A 12,448-nucleotide genomic window follows, 5' to 3' on the forward strand; every position below is an offset into this window, starting at 1 on the left:
TCCACTTCAGGACTAAGTCCCCGACCATGAAGAAACGCTCTTTAACGTTCTTGTTGTAGTACCTGCGCAAAACAGCAAGGTATTTGGCCGTTCGTACGCAAGAATCGAGCCTTTTCTCCTCTGCGCTGTTGACTTCTAGCTCCCGTACTTCATTGACCTTGCCCTCGTCGAAGTTCTCTACCCGTGCTGATCTGAAAGCTATATCTGGTGGGAGGACTGCCTCAGCGCCGTAAACCATAAAGTATGGTGAGACGTCGGTGTTACGACTGGGCTGAGTTCGGAGGCCCCAGACCACGGCTGGTAACTCCTTGAGCCATCTTCCGGGAGCTTTGTCGTTTTCTCTGTATATCCTTTTCTTTAGTGCGTCCAAGATCATGCCATTTGCCCACTCGACTTGTCCATTAGCCCTAGGGTGCGCCACCGAGACGTATTTTACTACTATGCTCCTTTCATCGCAGAAGTCCCAAAAGGCGTTCCCGGTGAACTGAGTACCCAGATCAGTAATGATGCTGTTGGGTATGCCGAAACGGTGGATGACCTGGTCGAGGAACGTGATAGCCTTCTCTGAGGATGCCTATACCAGAGGCATGTATTCTATCCACTTAGAGAATTTGTCAATTAGCACAAAGACGCATGTGAACTTCCCAGGAGCCGGTTTGAAAGGCCCGATCATGTCCAGTCCCCAGCACGCGAAGGGCCAAGAGGCTGGAATCGTCTGGATCTCATGTGCTGGTACATGGATTCTTTTGGTGAAGAACTGACAACCCTCACAGCGGCGGACTAGCTTCTCTGCGTCGGCTACTGCTGACGGCCAATAGAACCCTGCTCGGAAAGCCTTACCGACCAGTGTTCTTGAGGCCACGTGGTTGCCACAGGAGCCAGAGTGGATTTGGTCCAGGAGATGCTCACCTTCCTCCTAGGTTATACACTTCATCAAGATTTCCTCCTTTGCGTTTTTGCGCCATAACTTGCCATCGACGAGCAGATACTGCTTACTGCGACGCATCAGTCGTTCGTTTTCTGTTCGATCAGTATAACCGCTACCATCTGTTAAGTACTTGATGAAAAGTGTCCTCCAGTCTGGCTCATGAGTGGTCGGAAGCGGCTCGGTTGTGCTTGTTGCCGGAACCGTAGCCACTAATTGCTGGTCTGAAGCTTTGTCGGTCGTTGAATCTTCGTCTTCAATGGAAGGCGTGAGCAGGTCTTGGACGAATACGCCATGTGGGATTTTGGCTTGGGATGATCCTAACTTTGACAACGCATCCGCTGCCTGGTTCTTGTCCCGGACCACGTGTATGTACTCGATGCCATAGAACCTGCCTTCCAGCTTTCTTATCGATTTGCAGTATGCGTCCATCTTTTCACTGGTCGTGTCCTAGTCCTTGTTGAGTTGGTTGATGACCAGAGCCGAATCTCCGTAGACATAGAGACGTTTAACACCAAGCTCAACCGCAATGCGTAGACCATGCAGGCATGCTTCATACTCGGCAGTGTTATTAGATGCTGGGAAATAAATCCTGAGGACGTACCGAAGCTGCTCCTTGGATGGTGACACGAAAAGAACTCCTGCTCTCGCACCGTCAATGTTGAGAGAACCGTCGAAGTACATCGTCCAATATTCGTCGGATCCCGGAGAGGCAGGCGTGCTTAAGTCTGTCCACTCGATGATGAAATCGACGAGTGCCTAAGACTTGATTGTAGTATGGCTTGCAAATTCCAAGGAAAAGGGGCATAGCTCCATTGCCCATTTAACGATGCGTCCGTTCGCATCTTTATTGCGAATGATGTCCCCCAAAGGATACTCGGTCATGACCACCACACGATATCCGTCGAAGTAATGTCTCAACTTTTGGGATGTTATCAGTATGGCGTAGATCAGTTTCTGAATCTGTGGGTACCTAGTCTTGGATTCATTGAGTACCTCACTAATGAAATAAATTGGCCACTGTACCTTGTAGGTGTGGCCCGGTTCATCACGCTCGACCACCATTGTAGTGGAAACCACCCGATCGGTTGCCGCAATGTAAAGTAGGAGAGTTTCGTCTTCTCTGGGAGCAGTAAGTATCGGGGGTGATGTGAGGTATTCTTTTAGCTGCGTGAAAGCAGCGTCTGCTTCCTCCGACCACTCAAACTTCTCGGATGCTTTGAGCAGTTTGAAGAACGGTAGCCCTTTTTCTCCTAATCTTGATATGAAACGGCTTAGAGCGGCCATGCATCCGGTAAGCTTCTGGACATCTTTCACCTTTTTTGGAGGCTTCATGTCTAAGACGGCTTTGACTTTCTCTGGGTTAGGGCGTATGCCGTCGTAACTGACGATGTTGCCGAGCAGTATGCCAGAAGGAACGCTAAAGATACACTTCTTTGGGTTTAATTTCCATTGGAATGTATTGAGGGCTGCAAAGGTGCGTTCCAGGTTATCAACAAGGGTACGTGCTTCCTTGGTTTTGACAACTACATCGTCCACATAGGCCTCGATGAGGCCGTCTTTTATCTCATCGTTGAGGCAGGCCTGTATAGCTCGTTGGTAGGTAGCCCCGGTGTTTTTGAGCTCGAACGACATAGTCGTGTAGCAGTAGGCGCCAAAAGGCGTGATGAAAGATGTCTTGATCTGGTCATCCTTTTTGAGAGCGATCTGGTGATAACCAGAGTAGCAATCGAGAAAGGAAAGCAGCTCGCAACTGACGGTTGAATCTACGACCTCGTTTATGCGAGGTAAGCCGAAGGGGTCCTTAGGGCAGTGTTTGTTGAGATCAGTGTAATCAACGCACATTCTCCATTCATTATTCTTTTTGCGTACAAGAACCGGGTTGGCTAACCATTCTGGATGATACACTTCTTTGATAAATCTGGCTGCCAAAAGCCGTGTAACTTCTACCCTAATCGCCTCCTTTTTGTCGCGAGCGAACCGTCGTAGCTTCTGCTTGATTGGTTTGGCCTTGCTGTTGACATTTAAGGAGTGCTCAATCAAGTTCCGAGGTACACCGGGCATGTCGGAAGGTTTCCATGCAAACATGTCCACGTTGCCCCTCAAGAACCTGACGAGAGCGTCTTCCTATTTGGGATCCAGGTTGGCCCCGATGAGGGCTGTTTTGCTAGGATCGCCATCGACTAGCTGGATCGTCTTGTGCTCCTTGGACCTGATGTTCTTGCGCGGAGCCTCGAGCTCTGGGATCTCCAGGTGGTCGGCCGAGGTCTTCTTAGCATCGAGCATGGTCTCGGCCATGTGAATAGAGAGGTCGTGGGCCTCTGCTATTTTGAAGCTGTCGTCCTCATAGGTATAAGCTACGTATACGTTGCCCCTGAGGGTTAAAACTCCTTTCTCAGTAGGCATCTTGAGCACCGGATACCTGTAATGAGGTATGGCCATGAACTTGGTGAGCGACGGTCGACCAAGAATAGCATGGTAGGTGCCGTCGAAGTCAGCGACCACGAAGTTGACGTAGTCGGTGCGGAAGTGGTCCGGAGTCCCAAATTGCACAGGTAGCGTGATCTACCCGAGAGGTGTGGAGCTCTGTCCGGGGAGAACACCCCAGAACTATGCCTCGTACGGCTTCAGGTCCGCCTGGGCTATTTTTAGAGCGGGCAGGCTATTCTTGAACAGTATGTCAATGGAGCTGCCGCCATCGATCAGTACCCTATCGAACTGAACCTTGTTGATACAAGGATCGAGGACCAGGGGGAAACGCCCTGGCTCGGGTATGGCGGCCCATTGGTCCTTCCTGCTGAAGTAGATTTCACGGTGAGACCACGGAGGGAGCCGCGGATCGGTGAGAAGGTTGTCGGTGTTTGCCACGTTCAAGCAAGCGCGGGCGAGCAGCTTGCATTCTCGTTTGGTCTCAATGGACACCTTGCCGCCGATGATGGTGTGCACACGATCAGTCGGCTTGACGTATTTATGACGAGGGTCTGCATCGTCGTTGTCGTTGTCCTCGTTGCGCTGTTCCCCCGCATCGTTAGGCTTGTCGGACGTATCCGGAGCCTGTTGATGCGTGTAGATAGTCTTGAGGACGCGGTAATTCTCCATGGTGTGGTTTGACTTAGGATGGAGCTGGCAGGGCTCCTTCAATGCTTTGGCGTAGTCGTCCTCGTAGTTACGACGTCCGCCGCCCTTTTTCACGGTATTGACCTCGCCATCGTCTTCCCGAGCGCGCTTGCTCCTGTAATCGTCACGGCGGTTGTGCCGCTGATTACGTTGGTCACGGTGGTCGCGGGAGTCGTTGCGCGGGTTGTGGCGGTCAAAATTGTCCTTCCGACCACGATTGCCGCAGTAATCGTCGCGGTGTGGAGGGTGGTCGGAGCGTGGAACCTTTGCTGCTTCTTCAACGATTATCTTTTTAGCGTCGTCAGCGTCCGCGTATTTCTTAGCGGTGGCCAAAAGCACTGTGACTGATTCAGGTCTCTTCCGGAGGAGCTTGTCTCTTAGGGCGTCGTGGAAGCGGAGGCCGGTGAGGAAAGCCTCGATTGCTTCATTGTCGGAGATTGATGGGACCTTGATGCGCATCTCCGAGAAACGCCGAACGTACTCACGTAGTGGTTCGTCTTTCCGATCTCGGATCCGTTGCAAATCATACTTGTTGCCGGGTTGTTCACAAGTAGTGATGAAATTGTCGATGAAGGCCTGCTTGAGCTCCTGCCAAGAGTCAAAATAGTTCGGCAGCAAGCTAACCAGCCATTGGTGACCTGCATGACCAACAGCGACTGGGAAGTAGTTAGACATGACGTGCTCGTCAGCCATGGCTGATCGGCACGTAGTTTCGTAGAGCATGACCCATAATTCGGGGTTTTCCTTGCCGTCGTACTTCTGAAGTTTCTCGAGCTTGAAATTCTTGGGCCATATGACTTGGCGAAGGTGTGGAGTGAACTGCTTTAGACCCGGCGGACCGTGGGCGGTGTCATACTCCATACGGCGATAGCTTTCATGGGATGCACGATCGTCGGCTCTCTGGTTGATGCGAGCACGCAGATCACGTCCACCGAGGTAATGGCGGAGATCGTTATTGCCATCGCGGCGATCTCGATTGCCATCTGGATTAGCCCTGCGACCGTGGTTATCACGGCGATCATCGCGGTTATCTCGGCGGTTGTCACCTCGAACGTCATGGCGGTTATCCTCCCGGCGGTGGTTTTCGTCCCGACCGCCATCATGACCACCGTTTCCACCTTGACGGTTGTCCGACGGGTCATTGTTGTGCGAGCCGCGTCGGTTGAGCGGCTGTGAGCGACTTGAGTATTAGCGGCTGTGGCTAGATTCAACTGAAACGAATGGAGCTCGGGCTTGATTCATCTCTGTGGTTTGAGCCATAGCAGCCGTCAGATAAGCTTGTATGTCATCACGGACTGCTTGGGTCTCGGGAGTGTTGGGCAGCCGCTGCATTGTCGCCATGGCGACGGCTATGTTGGCGCTTGGGGTCTTGAAGACTTGTTTGTCCCCGACCCTGTTGAAAGCATTGTTGAGGTCACGTGGTTGGACCCTTATGCGTCGTGCCTCCTGGTCTGCTTCAGCTTCGATTTGCTGGCGATTAAACCTGTCAATATTGCGTGCTTCGCGTGTAGTCTTTTCTTGTTCTGTTTCGCCGACTGCTGGTGGCTCGTCATTGCTGACAACATGGATCAAATCCCCTCGTCTTGGCGGGAAAGACGGAAATTGGGGGAAACCCGAGGCGTGGTCTGGTAGATCCAGATCGTATTTGACGCCTTCATCTTCGTGACGCTGAAGCTCGGTGTGGACAGATGCGTTGGATGCGATGCCGGATGAGGAGCTGGAGTCGCCCTCTCGGACTGTGTGGACGGACCCTTCTTGATAATCTTTAATCCGGACCATGTTGACGATGTTGCATGGCTTCGGCTGAGATCGATGTATAGGACACAGATCCGAGCGGCGTCGTAGATTGCCCGCGTAGCAGGAGGCAGCGTTTTGCAGGCCATAGGGCTGGACCTGGTGGTTCTCCGTCGGGACTTCGTACTCGCAGAGTCGGAGACTCGTCGCGAAGGCTGGCTGGCGACGAGCGAAGCGCCCCTCAGGAGTAGATACGACCACGAGATCTGTTCCAAGTCGCGCAGGATGACTGGTCCGAGCTGGTCGGATAGATCTATTGTGGGGAGCTGTTACCTGCTCATTAGGTTGGCTTTGAATCGTACTTACCAGAGCTAGGGTTTCAGCAAGTTTGATGCCGACCCGGTCGATGGAGTCGAGCAGGTCGGTGTTGTCGATCTGCTTTCCTCTGTAGCGGGGAAGCAGATGACAGGTTGTCGGCGTGGCTGTAGGCGTGGTCGGAGCCAGATGTACCGTAATCGGAGCCAGATCCATCGTGGTCGGAGCCGTGTTCGCCATGGTCGGAGCCGTAGCCGATGCAAGTGAAGTAGTCGTCGGCGCAGGTTGGATCCACGCCTCCTCCGTGGTCATGGCGATGGAGTCGTTGGCGCCGGTGGTCCAGGTGATCTGGCCGACGGTGAACGTGAGGCCGTTGGGCGTAGCCACGGAGCCGGAGATGATGACCATCTTGTTTGCCTGGAGAGCAGTACGCACACCCCCTACCTGGCGCGCCACTATCGACGAAATATGGTCGGCAGTCTACCTAGGGGTATGCCCAAGGTAGTAGATTATCGGCAGACAGATGCGCAAGCTCCAAACAAGACGGTGACGCAAGACAGACATGAGGTTTTATCCAGGTTCGGCCGCCAAGAAGGCGTAATACCTACGTCCTGTGTCTGATTTGTATTGCTGTATGTCAATGAGAGATGTTTTTTACAGGGGTCCCCTGCCCGCCTTATATAGTCTGGGGGGCAGGGTTACAGATCTAGAAACTCATCCTAGTCAGTTATAATTGCCATATGTGGCCGGATAAGGATTCCTATTCTAACCGACCAGGATCCTGCTTGGTCACCAAATCCGTCTTGATTCCTTGTGCGGGACTCCGATCAGGTTAACTGGGCCGCACGTCGTCTTTCGGGTGGACCGAACCCATCGATCCGGGCCAGTCCAAGCTTAGCCGTAAGGGTATAGGGGTTAATATCCCCACACCCGACCCCAAGACCACGGGCTCCGTCTCGCTCGACCCCAATGCCGCGGGCTCTGTCTCGCTCGACCCCAATGCCGCAGGCTCTGTCTCGCCCGACTTCGAGGCCACGGGCTTCGTCTCGCCCACCCCTTGGGTGCGGGCTCCGTCTCACCCGACCCTAAGGATGCGGTTTATGTCTCGTCCAATGGGGACCCATACCACCGCCAACCACTCTAGGTCCAAGCGTATGGGCCTGGGTCAAAACGCTGACACCAGGAAAAAGACTGGCATGCCTCGATATAACCCGTGGCCATGACGGGCCATACCTGGGTATTCGCATCAAGAACAGTGTCGAGCGTGCCGGTGATGTTCTGCCTAACCCTCGTAATTACGCTGACAGGCGCGTCAGTTCACCACGACGTTCGCCGAGACAGAGTGAAACGCCATGACCGGCAGATGATGCCTGCGCGTGGCGCCAGTGACGAACATGGACGCGACATGGAGCTGTCTCTGTTGACATCTACAGGATCGGCGGGACCCGCATGAAGGAGAAGAAGGACCCGACGACCCTGTAAGCCTTCTTCCCTCTCTCTTTCTCTCTCTCTCGTTCTTCTTCTCTTCCTCCGCTTAACCCGCGTTTTTCCTTCGCCTATAAAAAGAAAAGCAGGGCGCCCCATGAAGGGGGATGGAGATCCGGACGAAATCGGATCACAAGCGCAGGACACGAGCACACGGCTGAGCGGCAAGCGAGCTCTCAGCACCCGTTCATCCCCTCCACCAGAGACTTAGGATCCTCTCCCTCTCTCGTCTGTTTGTAACCCTACTGCAAACCAAGTGCCGACAACACGAGTAGCAGCGAACTGGACGTAGGGACGTTTCGCCCGAACTATGTTCTCCGAACACACCATCTGAGCCAAACATGCAAATAAAAATTTACTCGTCGTTGGTCCGAAAACACCGACAAATGTCCTCCATGTGTTGTGGTCTTGTCCTGGGCCTACCCAGACCAAGTGAGATACACTGGTACGTACGTGTGATGGGTGGAGGAGGTGGAGCTCACCATAGGACCATACACCATTCCACTGACAGTTTATACGGTGGTAGGCTGATGCTAAAGTGCAGGGTACTAGTAGTAGATAGCACACCCACCATGAGCATGGGCCATGCGTCTTTTCTGTCGCGTTGAGAAAAGAAAACCGTTGCCACGCTGAGACCCTGGATGGAGTGTGGAGACCGTTTCTGTACAGGAACAGACCAACAGCCAAAACGAACCAAACAACGGCAGAATAGCCATCTGCGCTGGCCCTACCCCGCAGTGTCTCGGGTCCCAGCCATGCCGAGCTGGCCTCCGGCGCCGCAACGTTCGCCACGTCCACGCGGCGCCTCCGCATTGGCTGCCGCTCCGGCATCCTAGGCCTTCTTTCCCCACCCATCATCGCATTCCATGCATCGGCCCGTGTCTGCGGCCGCTCACGTGCCATATTTACCCCTCTCCCTCCTTCCCGTTCGGCCGGCCGGCCACCACTTCACTCGCCTCCCCGCCCATTATTAAGCTCCCCTGCCGACTGCTGCCGAGCACGGCCAGTGCAGCTAGTACGCCGCTGCGCACACCTCAGTCTCCTGCCGTCGTGCCGAAGCGTCCAACTGTGTGTGTACGGGCAGGCGGCAGCTAGCTTTCTTCACTACTCAGTCAGTGGCCATTGCCATTGCTAGCTTTCACTTGCGTTTAGCAGCAATGCCGGCGGCGGCGCGGAGTGTCAGGGCAATGGCGGCGGCCGCAGCCGTTGTGGCAATGCTGCTCTCGACCGCGGCGGTGGCGGTGGCGGCCGCGCAGCACGACTACGGCGACGCGCTGCACAAGTGCATCCTCTTCTTCGAGGGGCAGCGCTCGGGGAGGCTCCCACCCGACCAGCGCCTCCGCTGGCGCCGCGACTCCGGCCTCCACGACGGCGCCGCGGCCGGGGTACGTGCACCTTCCCCGTCCTAATAATAAATGACTCTAGTTTCCTTTGGCTTCTATAGTTATTCAAGCAAGCAAGGGATGTCAGCATTGCGCCATTGGTCGTGTCGTGAGTCGTGACGAACGTCGTAACACAGGTGGACCTGACCGGAGGGTACTACGACGCCGGCGACAACGTGAAGTTCGGGTTCCCGATGGCGTTCTCGGCGACGCTCATGTCGTGGGGCCTGATCGACTTCGGGCGCAGCTTCGGCCCGCACAGGGAGGAGGCCCGGAAGGCGGTGCGGTGGGCGACGGACTACCTGATGAAGGCGACGGCGAAGCCCAACACGGTGTACGTGCAGGTGGGCGACGCCTTCCGCGACCACGCGTGCTGGGAGCGGCCCGAGGACATGGACACCCCGCGCACCGTCTACAAGGTGGACCCGTCCCACCCAGGCTCCGACGTCGCCGCCGAGACCGCCGCCGCGCTCGCCGCCGGCTCCATCGTCTTCCGCGACGCCGACCCCGCCTACTCCAAGCGCCTCCTCGACCGCGCCGTCGCCGTAAGAGAGCGTCAATGTCCGCTAGCTAGCCTAGCAGAGCTACTCTCTCTGGCCGATGACAACTCAGCCGTGTTGCCGTAGGTGTTCGAGTTCGCGGACAAGTACCGGGGCCCCTACAGCAGCAGCCTCCACGCGGCGGTGTGCCCCTGCTACTGCGACTACTCCGGGTACCAGGACGAGCTGCTGTGGGGCGCGGCGTGGCTGCACAAGGCGTCGCGGCAGCGGGAGTACCGCGAGTACATCAAGAGGAACGAGGTGGTGCTCGGCGCCAGCGACGCCATCAACGAGTTCGGCTGGGACAACAAGCACGCCGGCATCAACGTCCTCATCTCAAAGGTCCATTCTCCATCGCCTCTTCTTTTTGCGCAAACATTTGCCATTGCCTTGCCACGTTAATGAGCTGTTACTACTCTTACTTAACTCTGGCTGTGTGTGTTGCTCCCTGAGTGGAGCACCCAAGTGGAAGTAGAGTACTCCTACTGTGCAAGTGTCACGGAGGGAGACGGAGTGCCACAAATTTGGGCTGTTCGCTGATGACAGAAGCATTGGCCATTTGGCCACATCCAAATCCTTTGCTACTATTAGACCGTCATCAGCACTGGTCAGCGTGGTGTTAAGACCGGGCGGTGTGCCTTATTTTGGCCGTTTCTATACCTATGCAATGCTGCAATATCTCTGTTGCGTACCGGGCAACAGGCGAGCACATGGTTCGCCCCCATCGAGGGTGTCATCAGCTTTTCGGTGGGCTCGGGGCATGTCAGACACTGCACGTCCTTGGCTACTTGGCAATATTAGCAGAAAACCTCGATGGCATTATTTTATCTTAGCACTAGAGAATAATGTCTAGCATCCCATACTGCTTCAGCTTGAATCCTCCTGCGTCCTGCTTCCGAAAAGAACGTAAAAAAGCTACGTAAACCGCTGGGTGGGTGATATGATTACTTACCGATTGTACTGCAGTGCTGTTTTCTAGCTTTAGATTTTGGATCCAGACGCATCCGCGTGATGATCTTGCCAACATTCTCACATGTCTGTGACGGCGGAGGCGGGCTACTGAATCTAGTAGTATGGCCAGATTAGCTTAAAAATTGTCTGAAGATTCAGTAAACAACTCATCAGTTTACTATTATACTCCGTAGAATCAGCACTCATCAACCTACCCATCATGAGCTGTGTAGGAACATGCTTGTCTGCTGCAATATCGGTCTCCTCCTAGGCCCTTGTGCTCCGCACGATGCCGGAGCAGGCGACGCGACGCGAGCAGCTAGCGCACGGTAGCGTAGCAGCAGGGTTCCAGCGAAGGAAGCCTTATCAGAGCCTTCACGTGTGTACTGTACCGAAACGATACCCAAAATGCCCTCAACAGTCGGTCCACATGTTAGCTGGGTGATTTCTGGACTGTGACTGAAAACCAACGAGCCAACACTAACTCTGTTTCTATTGTTCATAATCAGGAGGTTCTAATGGGAAAGGACGAGTACTTCCAGTCGTTCCGTGTCAACGCCGACAACTTCATGTGCACCCTCCTCCCCGGCATCTCCAATCACCCCCAGATCCAGTACTCCCCAGGTCCGTTCGCTTCACAATCATATCTACCGTGATCCGATTCGAATTCTACCGCATCGAATCGATCGATCTGACCGGGAATAATGAATTTAACCGCAAGCAATGCAATGCACAGGCGGGCTGCTGTTCAAGGTCGGGAGCAGCAACATGCAGCACGTGACGCAGCTGTCGTTCCTGCTGCTGGCCTACTCCAACTACCTGAGCCACGCCGGCGGGCGCGTCTCGTGCGGCTCGTCGTCGGCGTCGTCCGTGCAGCTCCGCCGCGTGGCCAAGCGGCAGGTGGACTACATCCTGGGCGACAACCCGCTGCGGATGTCCTACATGGTCGGGTACGGCGCCCGGTTCCCGCGGCGGATCCACCACCGCGCCAGCTCGCTGCCCTCCGTGGCGGCGCACCCGGCGCGGATCGGCTGCAAGGCCGGCGCCGCCTACTACGCCAGCCCGGCGCCCAACCCGAACCTGCTCGTGGGCGCCGTCGTCGGCGGGCCCAGCGACGCCTCCGACGCCTTCCCCGACGCGCGCGCCGTGTTCCAGCAGTCCGAGCCCACCACGTACATCAACGCGCCGCTCATGGGCCTCCTCGCCTACTTCTCGGCCCACCCAAACCCGGCTGAGTCGGGCGGCGACTAGAAAGGGAAGTGAGGGATGACGAACGTATGGGCCTGGGTATCTTGGATGGGCTTTGGTTTGTCTTGCTCGAGCCCGATTTGGGGTGCCATTGTTGTTGCCTGGTGGTGTACTGAGTGTGCGTGTATCCGTAGTTCCGTACGAGTAGCTGTAACTAGTCAACCAGAGCCACTCCCTTACCTGCAAAAAAAGATCAGGGAAGAGGAATTGGTAGGCTCCCTCCAAGATTGTATTAGTATCAACTATTAAGGTTATATACACTAGTAGTAAGGTTAGGTTGTGCTACGTCAACTGCGTGCCATTTTGTGTACGGTGTTTTGCGCGCCAAGTGCGTGACGCTTTGTCTGAGTATATTATGTGACTCTGTAGCTGTACTACTCCGAAAAAACCGAGCTAGGCACGACAAAGAGCCGTAGGTCACATGTGCCAATGTAGCTGCCACACTGCCCTCGAGTTCACGGATGGCTGAAGCGTCTGCGAATCTCCCCTGCCGTGCACGGCCACGAGCACGGCCGCACGATCGAATCGAAATGCGTAAGCTGAGCCTGACTCTGACAAAGGCGATGCGCTTCCAACAATCCAGGATTGAAGTATAGAAAGGCGACAAGCAACCGCATATTTCATTGACTGCATCATGCTAGATTGCACGGTTCTACAGGAATTTAGATGGTTTGGAGGAATTCTGTAGAAATTTGTGTGAGAAAAACACGGTTTCAAATGAAAAAAGAAGTGGATTAAGTCGGGTTTAAGGG

At 54.9% G+C, this 12,448-nt stretch overlaps 1 protein-coding gene across 1 annotated transcript; it reads left to right on the top strand.

Annotated features, from left to right (window-relative positions):
• Nucleotides 1–8,492: 8,492 nt before the first annotated feature.
• Nucleotides 8,493–11,983, top strand: LOC136474704 (endoglucanase 6). The gene is made up of 5 exons (XM_066472269.1): nucleotides 8,493–8,961; nucleotides 9,096–9,503; nucleotides 9,585–9,839; nucleotides 10,958–11,072; nucleotides 11,185–11,983. Exons 1-5 carry the CDS (start codon nucleotides 8,734–8,736, stop codon nucleotides 11,697–11,699), a joined length of 1,521 nt encoding a protein of 506 aa, XP_066328366.1. The 5' UTR covers nucleotides 8,493–8,733; the 3' UTR covers nucleotides 11,700–11,983.
• Nucleotides 11,984–12,448: the final 465 nt, after the last annotated feature.

This window comes from Miscanthus floridulus, chromosome 8 (assembly GCF_019320115.1).
Source record: "Miscanthus floridulus cultivar M001 chromosome 8, ASM1932011v1, whole genome shotgun sequence".
In the NCBI taxonomy this organism is placed as follows: Eukaryota; Viridiplantae; Streptophyta; class Magnoliopsida; order Poales; family Poaceae; genus Miscanthus; species Miscanthus floridulus.